At 40.2% G+C, this 12,190-nt stretch overlaps 1 protein-coding gene across 2 annotated transcripts in view; it reads left to right on the forward strand.

Annotated features, from left to right (window-relative positions):
- LOC117293684 (extracellular matrix protein 3-like) overlaps positions 1–12,190 on the forward strand; it is a 34,112-nt gene that overhangs the window by 8,151 nt on the left and 13,771 nt on the right. For both annotated transcript variants that reach the window (XM_033776087.1, XM_033776086.1), the window contains 5 exons: positions 2,737–2,886; positions 8,256–8,465; positions 8,765–8,962; positions 10,729–10,893; positions 11,235–11,417. In XM_033776087.1, coding sequence (XP_033631978.1) covers positions 2,737–2,886; positions 8,256–8,465; positions 8,765–8,962; positions 10,729–10,893; positions 11,235–11,417 — 906 coding nt within the window. The remainder of the gene's footprint in view (positions 1–2,736; positions 2,887–8,255; positions 8,466–8,764; positions 8,963–10,728; positions 10,894–11,234; positions 11,418–12,190) is intronic.

Genomic DNA, 12,190 nt, shown 5'->3' on the forward strand with positions numbered 1-12,190 from the left:
TCAACTCGTGAAATTTTGCCCCAAGGCTGTGAAAATGAAAATAAAATTGCCTTCTTTTAGTGACCTTTTTGGTAACCTCTGAACATTTAAAATTTACAATGTTCAGTTTTTTTTTATAAACAACTCCAATCTTACACCAGGTCGCATGTGGAAAGCTTTGACCACGTAAATCAACAATTTCTCACCTCCCCTCCCTGTCTTCCCCCTCATTAAAAACAAATTTAGCAACACAAATTAAACTGTGAAATAAATCTCAGAGGAGAGCGATACTTCGATTACTGTTCAGTTCAAAATCACAGTATTGCACTACTCTCGTATGGTGGACAGCTGTTAGTCTGGTAACCATATGAAACCCTAACCAAAACTCACACCCTTGGATGTGGAGGAAGGCATAAATCATTGAACAATGGCGTCTGACAGAACACACAACCATCAAAACCAAGAGAAAAGACACCTTCACACAGAATCTACATCCTACCTGTACAAAAAGTTATAAAGACTGTTATTTTTTGTTGTAGTTTTTTTTGTAGTTTCACACAAGCCATCGATTGATAAAGCATTATTAAAGCAGCCCTGTTTTTTTTTTCAAAGCTAAAAAAGCTCCTGGATGCAGAATATAATCAAATAAACACAGCCAGGTCTCGCATAAATTTCACCGACAACTGCGATCGCAAAATATTGACCTCGGCCCCCCTAAAAGTTTTGCTGTACATATATACATATTAAATTTCTCCAGCAGTCTGCCACAAAATTATGACCCATTCAATGCAGAATCCAGGGTGTAACAAAACTTTGCCCCCGTTAAAGAACTACAGTCCAGGATGTGGATAGGCGTGATACAGAAAAACGTCCAGGTACTTTTTTTTTCCATTATTCGAGAAAGCACGTATTCCTGCAGGTAGGGGTTAAGGTCTACCTTGCAGAACACCACAAAGTTAGGGACCGTATTCTTGCACCTAAAAAGAGCTCATAAATTTGTAACAAGTATCAGTATTTGCTAAATTGCCAGTTAAAGCACAATGGGATTCTGCTACTTTTGACTGGTTTCCAGTTCATGTTTCAAACAAAAATATGTGAAATGAGACACTAAAACAAATTACAGCATGCTTTCAACCAACCTTTTTTACAAGTTGTTCAAGTTAAAAAAAGAAAGTTTTGTATAAGATTTTAAGCTGTGTTAAGAAATGGACAGTACTTTCCACTTGACATTTGGACCATCCCTCCTAAGTTTCTTAAGACTTGATGGTTCATCGGGATCATAGAATGAAATAATCACACAATGGAAGCTGACATTTTGTGACTCTTAAATAACCCATAAAAACTTCACTGATGATTCTGCATGACAGTTTACAAGTCTTTTTCATAACTCAAGTCGATTTTGGATCAATTCCTGGGCCTTGTAAATGGCAGTTGTAAAATGCTTTTTTAGAAAAAAAGAAAAAGTGCACTCGATTACAGTGAATCTGTGTCAGAAACCGGAAGTTTTGTTGAGTCTATCAGAAGTCCGAAGACAAATGTTTCCTGCCATATGTTATAATCCTTCTCAGGATCAATGTAATTGGCAAGTGAAGCCTCACATCACAGACTTTTTCCGTCTTGAAGAAACTTCTCAGAGTAAACTCCAAACAACTCCAAACCCCACCGGTCCTTATGAAAGTGTACATTCCACAATTTGAAATCCATTCAAAACACCTATGGGTGGGCACTAGTATAGCCATGCTGGAAGCCACAAATATTGACACGTTTTTTTACCACTCGGAAAGAAAAGTATCAATTTAAACTTGTAGAAAATTAGTAAGATTCTGCTGGAAGTGTATGATTTTTTTACAGAGGAAAAAACTTGATTCAATTACTAGATTCATGTAAACTTAAGCACCTTTGAAAATTTTCCAATAAGAATCTGTTGTGACCATTTATAATGGAATTCCATTTTGCGTGCTTGCACTCTGCACACATTAATCTTTTCCTGATTTGTTCAGCAAACATCACAGCATGTTAAAGGGTGGGCCACCCATGTCAAAGGTCGCACACAAACCTCATGTTTAGAAATGATCCAAGCAAGGTGGCAGGTTGCGCTGTAAAATGGATGAGGAATGGGTTACTAAATCCGGGACAAATTGACGTCAAGTTTTGTTGAGAGTGACTCTGGGCAGCTGTTCGGAGCGAGGGGGAAAATTGATTTGGGTGTCTGGGAAGTGAAGGATTTCTTTTCTCAGGGATGCTGGGTTGGTATTAAGAGGGTAAATAAAACATCTGCTTTTCGGAGTGCTCCTATGGAGATAATGAACAAAACACTTTCCATCAATGGGACATTTCATATACAATTACCATCCAAAACAGTGAAGGCAGTTTGAGAAAACTGTATGGAAGAGGGTTCGGCAAAAGTATTTTTCACGGTTGTTTTTTTAACTCAAGAATTGGGTCGATCTCTTTCATTGAAGCAACTGCACTTGATTTTTCTTCAAGTCGTTTTGAACTGGAAACTCCAACGTTTTGTGTTTTCAGCCGATGGTCAAGAAACTTTAGGATTTATAAAGAGAATTGTCGGCATTTGATCACACCATTCATTGTTATCTAATAACTTACAGAAATCGTAATCTAGATTCTTTCTGATGCTCACTCTTTCATGGAAGTCCTTACCATATTTGTCCTTTATCTGTCTCCATCATCTAAAGGCTGTGCCCGAATAGATTTGTTATCAAAATATTAATTTGCCTTTTTTCATTTTTTGAACAGAGCCATCCTTCTACTTCGGCGAGCCCGAATACCACATTGACGAGAGCGACGGCTACCTTGAGATCCAAGTATGGCGCACCGGCACCGATCTCTCCAAGATGGCTAGTGTGACTGTACGATCCCGAGCTTCAACTCCCCCATCTGCAATTGGTAGGTAACCCCTTTCCCCCTCAACACTCACCCCCAGTGAGGTAACCTCTTTCCCCTCCTCACCCCGACCTTGCCCCCAGTGGGACTTGAGCGATCTACATCCAGGGATGTTCATTGAGACATCCCTTTCCCATTTCCCTTGGAATAATGTTTTTGGAGAGAGTTTCATCAAGTTGTCGGCATCATTTTCAGATATACATGTGTTTTTCCTGATGTGACTCTCGAAGTCGGTTAGTGGAGCAATACATAATGTGTTGCTCTGATTATTATCAGGGATGTGAAGAGGTTTAAATTGTCACAAGAGGTTTGGCCATGATCGTACACATGTCTGATTATGTTAAACTGAAATGGTGACCAAAACAACTCAAAACAAAGCAAAACTAAACCAGAAAAGAGGTTAAACTTACGGGTACAAGATTTTGTAAACTTTAAGCCACTTTCAGACTAGTACAATAAAGACTTGAAATCTAGAAAGGTTTGGCTTTCTAAAGACTGACAAAATAATGACAAGGTCGACCAATCACACAGCAGGTCAGCAAACTGGTACTTGTCAAGGTCACCAATTACTAACGTTTAATTATCTAGTGTCCTGGTGACATGCTGGTCTAGAACCCTTTTTCCCGCACAGAAATTTAGCAAGGGGCCCTTGCTTAATTTGAGCATGGTTGTGAAATTGCATCCAGTGTGAAAGGATAAAAAAAATAATGTCAATACGGAACGGCATTTTTTAGAAGATTTCACTTGGGACCTTGTACAGTCCATGTTCAAATTGCCAAAGTATGAAATGGGCTTAAGGATGCACATAACTCTCCATCATTATGATTGCTTCAGAAGAAAACCCCTCTTGCAGTCCAAGATAGCTCTGTGACCACTCTTTAAGTGTTTTGATATTAAGCGCATTTTATTAAAAATATGAGCTGCAGCCCCTTGAGGTTTGAGAGCTTGGGAAGAGGTAATTAAGTCATTAATGCAAAGCAGATGTGATGAGGATATCCTTCAAGAAGTGGCGCTGTAAGCTGCAGTGGCACTCATGGGTCCCTTAGGGGGGTACATCAGTGACCTGTTTACACCCATTAAAAGTCTCCCGAAAACAGGGACAACAATGTTGGGCAAAATATGGATCTAGGTAGTTTGAAAAACAGGTTCAAGTTCATGTTGTTATATCACCAATTTGAAATAACAATTGGGAGGAAGGAGTCATGTAACCCTTAAGCTGTGGTGTCTCCATTCTTTCCTCTGACCACCTTCTCTCCCACCCCTCCCCCCCCCCTCCCTCAAAAACAGGGAGTGATATTTCAATGTTTGAAATACAAACAAACGTGTTTGAGACTTAATTAATTGAAACAGTCAATTAAGTTTTACCATTCACATAATTAATTGTGGAACTCGGTGTTTGAAATCAAAACAAACAAGTGGAAGATTCAATTAATTGAGGCAGTCATTTAATCATTTTTAATTTATCACGAAGTAATCCGAATCCTCTGTTTCCAGAAGGATGTAAGGAAAGAGGGTTTTTGATTCATCAATATATTTCCAACTCTCCCTTTTCCTGCCATTATTTTTAATTCTTCCCCTGAGCAGTGATTGATCATTCTACTCCCCAGAATGGGAGGGGAAACAAAAAACAGAAGAAAAAAAAATGTCCAACGAAAATTTCACATTTCCTGTTTTGTGTCACTCCTTCACATGCGATTTGTGCGCTAAGTGAAGCTATCCGGCTGTAATGAGTAACGTGTCATCACGAATGTGGTCTTTTCTCATTTATTGCTTTCTTCCCCCCTTTTTTTGCTCTCGATTTGCCTCCTTGTTTCAGGAATCAGGTAAAGTATGTTCACTCCCCCGTCCGTCTGGACTGTGTCCGGGCCTAGTACAGTTTTGAAAAGTTCTGGGAAAAGTAGAAATGTGAGAAATGTGGGTTTGCTAAAAATTTCACAGGGTGATACTTTTTTTCTAGAAATCCACATATCAGGAATGAGAAATGTCACACTTTTATATGGATTCAGACTTTTTTTTCTTCAGCCTAGTAAAGAAAATCAACTGTTATTTTTCAAAGAAATCGGCTCTATGATACTTCTCTAGTGCGGAGAATACTATTCATAAAAGCTCCTTGAAATCTATAACTCTAAAAGAAGGTAGAAATGCCATCATTTCAATGTACCTCATAAAATTTTGATTCTAGTTTCAAACTTTTTTGGTGAGCCATGGCTCTCACACTCGTTCTGAATTGTGAACAATCCAGAGGGCTAGTATTTTTGATATAATCAGTGGCAATCCTGGACTAGCGATGTTGTTCTTTTCCCAAACCTCCTATCAACTTACCTCTTTGTCGCGTGTAAGTTATTTGTAAATCTGTGAACTTTCTAGTTATACTTTTTGTTGGCTCAATCGTCACGTCTGTCTGTATGTTCCACCAAACGTGTTTAGATAGCTCGTCTTCCACTTGCATGGTTATTCATGCATGCAACCTCCCAGTAGAAAATCTATTTTGATTCTTAATGCATTCCAACCTGTTTTGAAAAACTGTATGCTCGAATTGAGGGCTGATCCGAAAAAAAGGGATTTCCATCGGCCTAGTCGGGCACTTTGGTTTATCAATTATATCGATCAAGAAATATCATGGGGGGGGGGGTTTCTTTTCACTTGGCACGCGACGGCCACCCGTCCCGGAAACTCAGGAAGACATCTTCCAGAGGTGGCATGTGTTAAGCTAATGGAAGTATGCTTGATTGGGACGAGCAGGCCTCAAAATACAGGGCAGGAAATTCGAAGGGGTTGGATGGTGCCGTTGGAATCGGGTCACGAGGGATTTCATGTTGTCTGGGGGCCTCATTGGTAGAGACAAGCTTTTGCCCTTGTAACAGTTTGTCATGGTGAAGTTCATGGTGGCGACATCCGCTAGTGTTGCTTGATGACACTGATGTGGTGGAGGTTGTGTACACTTTTTGGTTGGCAACATGTTTTGTCATACATCCGCTGTCCAAAAAAATAGAGAGAAACTGTTGATGATTTTCGAAAAGCTGCCTCGGTTGTAGAACGTTGATTGAGAGAAACAAAAACGGAAGGAGAATTCTGTTAACATGTTTGTCGTGTTCCTGTGATAATGGAGCACTGGCTGAATGCCACTTACGTATTCTACTATTATGGAAGTGGTGATAAAATGTCAAGCTAAAAAGAAAAAAAGAAGAAGTTGTAACCAAATTGATAAACTTTTGTAAAGCCTTTCAGCGTTGCTCCTTAACCAAAACACCATCAAACTTTATCTTGTCTCCAGCCAATGTCTTGTTCCCAAGGTGCAACAGCAATATTGACAGCTGATTCACAAAGCAAAATGGGTTCAGACTTCAACCATAGCATCAACCATGGTTCACCCTTACAACCCTTCCAACCTCACTGCATCAGTTTGACTGAGAAAAAAAAACTTAAGTGGCCGTCCCCGGGCAATGAAAAAAAAAAGGTCTTCGCCCCTTGTTCCTGTTTTGACAATTATCAACAGTATACACCTCAAATCCTGTAGTTATCTTATTAGTGTCTCCTCTCCTTGCCATCTCATGCATGTTATCTTCTTCCTCATTACCCTAGTGTATGCTTACCTCAACAGTCTGTGTGCTAATTGTGTAAACTGTCTTTAACGCATGGTTCACTTCACACAAACAGTGAAGGATACTAAACCTGACACTTTTGTGTTCATTGTACCCTTGTGGGCTTGTTTCTCTCACAGGATATGAGCATCAACCACTTGTACTTTATTTTTGTATCAGTGTCAAACACAGTCAGTCTCACAAGACTAAAAACGCAGGAAGCCCAAGTTTAAACTGGTTAATTTGTCGCTTGAAATAAAAGCGGTAAATAAATCTCTTGCACCTCTGAATGAAACCATGCTCTTAAAGGAGGCTCAGCGATTTTCTTAGGAGGGGGTGTCGAGAGTAAGGCGAGGGGTGAAAATGAAACCCACTGTCGCAATCTAATGTTTTCCGCCAGTTTCCAATAGAGAGAAGTAGGCTGGATTTTTTTCTGCTCGAAGCAAAAGCACTAAAGGATGTGTTTGTTGGGCCTGGAGTAGTAAATAAAGAGTGAGTAGAGGTCAAGCACTTTTTACCAAATAGTACCTTGAGACACTCTTGTTTATTTATACCTTTCTTTTTTATAGATGACGAAGTCAGACATGGGTGCAAATGTCTGTTTGCGCAAGGACGAACGTGTTCAGCAGTTCCTTGTTTGTAGTTTGAAAAAAAAATGTTTGGTAGCTTTCAGAAAACTTATCTTTGATTGGGTTTGGGTTGAGCAAGTTTTTTTTATTAGAGCATGATTTGAACCAATGATTTTTGGATTGACGTGCCAGCGCTCTACCAACTGAGCAATCTAGCCCTTTTGTTTGGAGTGGAACGTTGATCAAACTAGATGATAATATAATAAAGACTTGTATTGTGCACATATCCACCCTGCTGGGTGTTCAGGCACAGTAAACCATAAACAAAACAAATGGTAAAAAGAAGCAACAAAATTAGTCCTTGAAAACCTGTGACATAAGATAAGTTTTGAGGAGAGATTTGAATTTTGTGGAACAAAGACAAGATCTTAGATTAAAAACCGAAAGGCATTGCATTTCAAGGGGGGGTTAGGTGACTCAGATTCATGTGATCAAGCGGCCATGCTTGATCCAATTAAGCGCTGGAAACTTGAACAGAGCGATTCTCCTGTGTTCTCTGACAAAATGATGCCCTGGGCTTGAGGAGTGCACTTCCCCACGGTGATTGAGTCGATTAGAACCAAGAGGAAGTTTGTCTATTCCTATAATTATCATCTCATCGTGATGTAATACTCACACGGCCAGGTTCAATGAGTTAAAGAATGTTGTAGAAGACTCGCTTCTGGAAAAAGGACTGCTCATGTTTTTTTCCCCCTGCTTCAATTGAGCAGTAATTTCCGGCAATATTCTGTCTAGATTGGACTGTTGCTATTTTTGAACTTTTTTTTATCTCGGTTTATGTGGTTTATGTTTTCCTTTCTGGAGATCAGAGTTACTGAGTGCCCAAATTACGAGAAGATTCAACGACAATAACACGCTGACAATGGATTCTGTAGTCGGCTGTTGACTGTGAATAATGTAGAAAATGTTTAGTAGAAGCAGGTAGCAAAAGATGAAGTGTGAAAGATTTGATATGCATTATTAGGGGATAAGATTTTAAGGCTTTTGCAGGGTTTTTGGTCTAAATGGGTTTCTTTTTGTCATATACCTTTTATGTAATCTCCCTCTCCCTGCATGTGAGGTAATTGAATGAACCGTTACAGGAACTATAGTGGGGTTTGCGATGTAGTTATTTAAAACCTTTTTCAGGTAATAACGTTTTCCTTTTGATAAATTTCTCCAGCTGGAATCGACTACGCCGGTATCAGCCGCAACCTTGACTTTGCCCCCGGAGTGACGATGCAGAATGTGCGCGTGTACATCATGGACGATTTAGGCCAGCCCATCCTTGAGGGAGCAGAGACCTTTGAACTGGTACTCCGCATGCCAATGAACGCTGTACTCGGTGCCCCATCACTCTCAGTGGTTACCATCAACGACACCATCTCTGACTGTAAGTAGAGCATTTATGAGATTTTTATGGGTTTTTTTGCATAAGAGCCACCAGTTCATAATTTGAGTCTACTGAAAAGTTGATTGTTGAAATGATTGTGTTGAATCATTTTTGGTACGACTTTTTACAAAATCTATTATTCTTATTGTGAATTTAAATATGAGTCAGACAGAGACATCAGAGTTTAAACTTCCCTTTCAAGTTACTCTTGTGATATGACAAAAGTTATCACTGTATAGTGTACAGGCTTGTTTTTGACACTCGAGTAACGTGTAACATTGTTTTTCTCTCTCGTGCAGTGCCCAAGGTACAGTTCCGTGACCTGACATACGAAGTGAACGAGAACGACGGCACCATTACCACAACCATCATGCGTAGCGGAGATCTCTCCATCACCAGCACCGTCCGTTGCTACACCAGACAGGGATCCGCTCAGGTCATGATGGACTTTGACGAGAGACCCAACATCGAGGCATCCATCATTACCTTCTTGCCAGGTAGGTTTTGGTCAAGGGGAGGGGGAGGAAGTTTTTTGGGGTACAGAGGTTAATTTCACAAAGATAGGCCTAACTTGGGACTTGCCCTAGGAGTTATTAAAAACTTAAGGCTTGTCCTAAGTTAGGGTGAGAGTTAGGACAAGGTACTCGTCCTAACTCGAGATAAGAAGTCCACCCATGGGTGGTCAAGAACATTTGGGCCTAGAAACTTTTTGCCAGGGTTTTCTTCGGGAGCGGGAAGTTCTTTGTTTTTCTTAGATCAAGATCCTAAGGGGGCGCCGTTTTATTACACATGCATGAAATTTATTGATACCATATGTCCAGGAGATCTGGGAATTGAGATCTTGAAGTCGAGATCTGGGGAGAGAAAAAAAGATTTGAAAAGAAGATGTTCCCATCTGGGGAATTTGAGTTAGGATGGATGAATGATTGAATGATCTGGGTACCCAAGATAGCCCAGGTACTCTCCAGACAAATTATTAATCAATCAATCAATGTGCGGCTGTTGAGCTATGTCTCTGTAATCTATCTCTGGGCGCATGAAAATCCTGCAGCTACCTGATAAAATGTTCTGGTTTCATGTGGGCTAGAGTCATCACTACCAGGGCCTAATTTCATAAAGCTGCTTAAGCACAAAATGTAGCTTAAAGCATAATACAAGTTTGCTTACCAGAATAATGTTACCATCCAAAATAGCATTCCATCGTGACTGGTATCCTGCTTGTTTTTGCTTAGCAGAAAATGTCTAAGCAACCGTTCCTGCTTAAGCATCTCTGGGTATGATATTTGGCCATTGGGGCTAGGAGTTTGAATGGGTTGGATGATTTGCAACAGACAGGACATCAGTTTTCCATGGAAAAAAAGTGGGAATAATTTTTTTTTTGTCGAACTCCATTTCTGGCAAACAAAGAATGTAGTCGGTGCAACAAAAAGAATGTGGTCGGAGCAAGCATTATAACCACGCTGCAAAATGTGTTGCTATTTAATCTACCATAACCACAGCTGCATCGTAATTCATTACATTCCCTCAAGGAAAGGGGGGACATTGATACATACAGAGTATAGAGGGGATGTTATACTTCCTTGGGATGTAAAATGTAACAAATGATGATCTAAGGATCTCGCTCAGTCAGTATGTGTGGTTTTGGCAGACACTCTTTGGCTTGATAGAGCGCATCAGGACAGGAGTGTTCTCAGCTTTTCTAATTCACCCCTTCCTGATGCCTTTCATCGCAATCCGCTTGTCTCTCACCTGAGGAAAAAGCTTGTGGTCTGAGCGGTGTGTGTCGGGAGGCGGGCAGTTTGGCATGATGCCCCGCTCGTTGACAAATGTAGGATGTTGAGATGAACACATCAGAAAAAGAAAAAAGAGACCCCCATTTATAATCAAGCCTTTTTTTTTTTAATTGGCTTGATGTTTTGATTTACTTTTTAAATACTAGCCGGGTCAGTGGCAACACTTGTGTCCTTGAGCAAGGCGCTTTATTATAATTACTTCTCTCCGCCCAGGAGTAAGAATGGGTACTGCGATCTTGCAATCTTGTCAAGGGATAAATAGAAATATTCTCAGTTGTTACAAGCCAAAGAATCTTGATAAAAACACTGGCTTGATGAGCCATATTGGCTCAGTATAGACTTTACTTTACTCTGATTTACTCCCAAGAAGCGGAGTGTTCCTCGAACTCGAAAATATCCTCGAACTCGAATATTTTAGGACTGCTTCTAAAATCCATCTGTCATTAACATTTCCTTCTTTTCCCCTGCAGGTGAGAGGCAGAAAGATTGCACCGTTCTCCTGATGGACGACAATGAGTTTGAAACTGATGAACAATTCCGTCTCGTCCTCGGCAACGCTCGCACTGACTCTGGACTCTTGGCTATGATTGGAGAGCTGAACGAAACCACCATTACCGTCCACGATGTCGGAGACAGTAAGTCAACATCATGCTTTAGAGACTTTGTAAAACGGAAAGGAACAAAACGCAGGAAAATAACTGTTTTCAGCCTGTGCATACTGTATCATGGTTTTCTTTGTTTTGTAACTTTGTAATACATATAAATCATCCTTTACAAAGTATTCTCAAATTGCACCAAGAAAACTTACAAGAATTAACAAGATATTTACACCTTTTTCAACTAAATTTGTATTATTTGTAAATCATTCTTGGCCAAGTTATCACAAATTGCACCAAGAAAAACATAACAAAAAATAAAAGCATTTTAACAACATTTTCAGCTAGTGGTTTAACTGTTCCTTTCTTCATCATTTCAGAATCCGTCATTAAGTTCCCCGAGACAAGATTCAGCGTAAACGAGCCACTGTCTGAAGATGACGTGAGCACCGTTACCATCCCGGTCATCCGTATGGGAGATCTCTCTCAGACCTCTGTTGTCCGCGTCTTCACCAAGGACGGATCTGCCAAGAGTGGCGTCGACTACAACCCTCTCTCCCAACGTAAGTACAGCACACAACCATTTTTGTCCTTTAAACCTGAGCACTGCTTTAAACTGATGCGAGTTATTTTTAAAACACTGGCCTAGAAATTACCTGGTTTCGGCATTGGTGCCCCCTTCAAAAGTTTCCTTAGGACTTAAAGATTTTATGATGGAAGTGCCCTTTGCAAAATAAAGTGGCCTTGCCCTCTCAGAGATGAAATTCTATGCCAGTGTCAGTATAAATAGTGTCGTCAATAGGAGGGAGTTGCGATAAGAGAAAATGGCATCTTATGTACCAAGCCGTTGTGTTGAACTCTGATTGGCCATATCAAATCCTTTATTCGTCGTGTTGATGAAGAATGGTTAAATCCTTCAAATTTCGTCCATAAACCGATTACTGCATATTTTCTGACATGATAAAAAGCACTGGTCAAGTAAAAAATATCCTCCACAGATGTTTAGTTTCTTCAAAATATTCTTAAATCAGTTCAAGCAGCTGCGGGGCTTGCTAAGGGAGGTTAGACTTATCAGAAGGCCGAGCTGGGTGTTTCTTCCGCTAGCTTGTTGACCAGATATCCTGCACTGACTACTTAAGGCTGAGAAACGAAGCCTTCTTGGGGACGGACAGATTAAAACTGTCAGCTTTTGTTTTGATGGTTTTTGTCTGGGATGATTTGTGGGGTAACTTTTTTTGCGATATTTATAATGAGGTCTTTTTGTTTTGGTTTTGCACTGGCTCCTTCTGGCTGAAAAACAAAGCCACCTTAATTACTATTTTGGGACGGAGGGATT

The sequence above is a fragment of the Asterias rubens genome, chromosome 8 (genome assembly GCF_902459465.1).
Source record: "Asterias rubens chromosome 8, eAstRub1.3, whole genome shotgun sequence".
NCBI lineage: Eukaryota > Metazoa > Echinodermata > Asteroidea > Forcipulatida > Asteriidae > Asterias > Asterias rubens.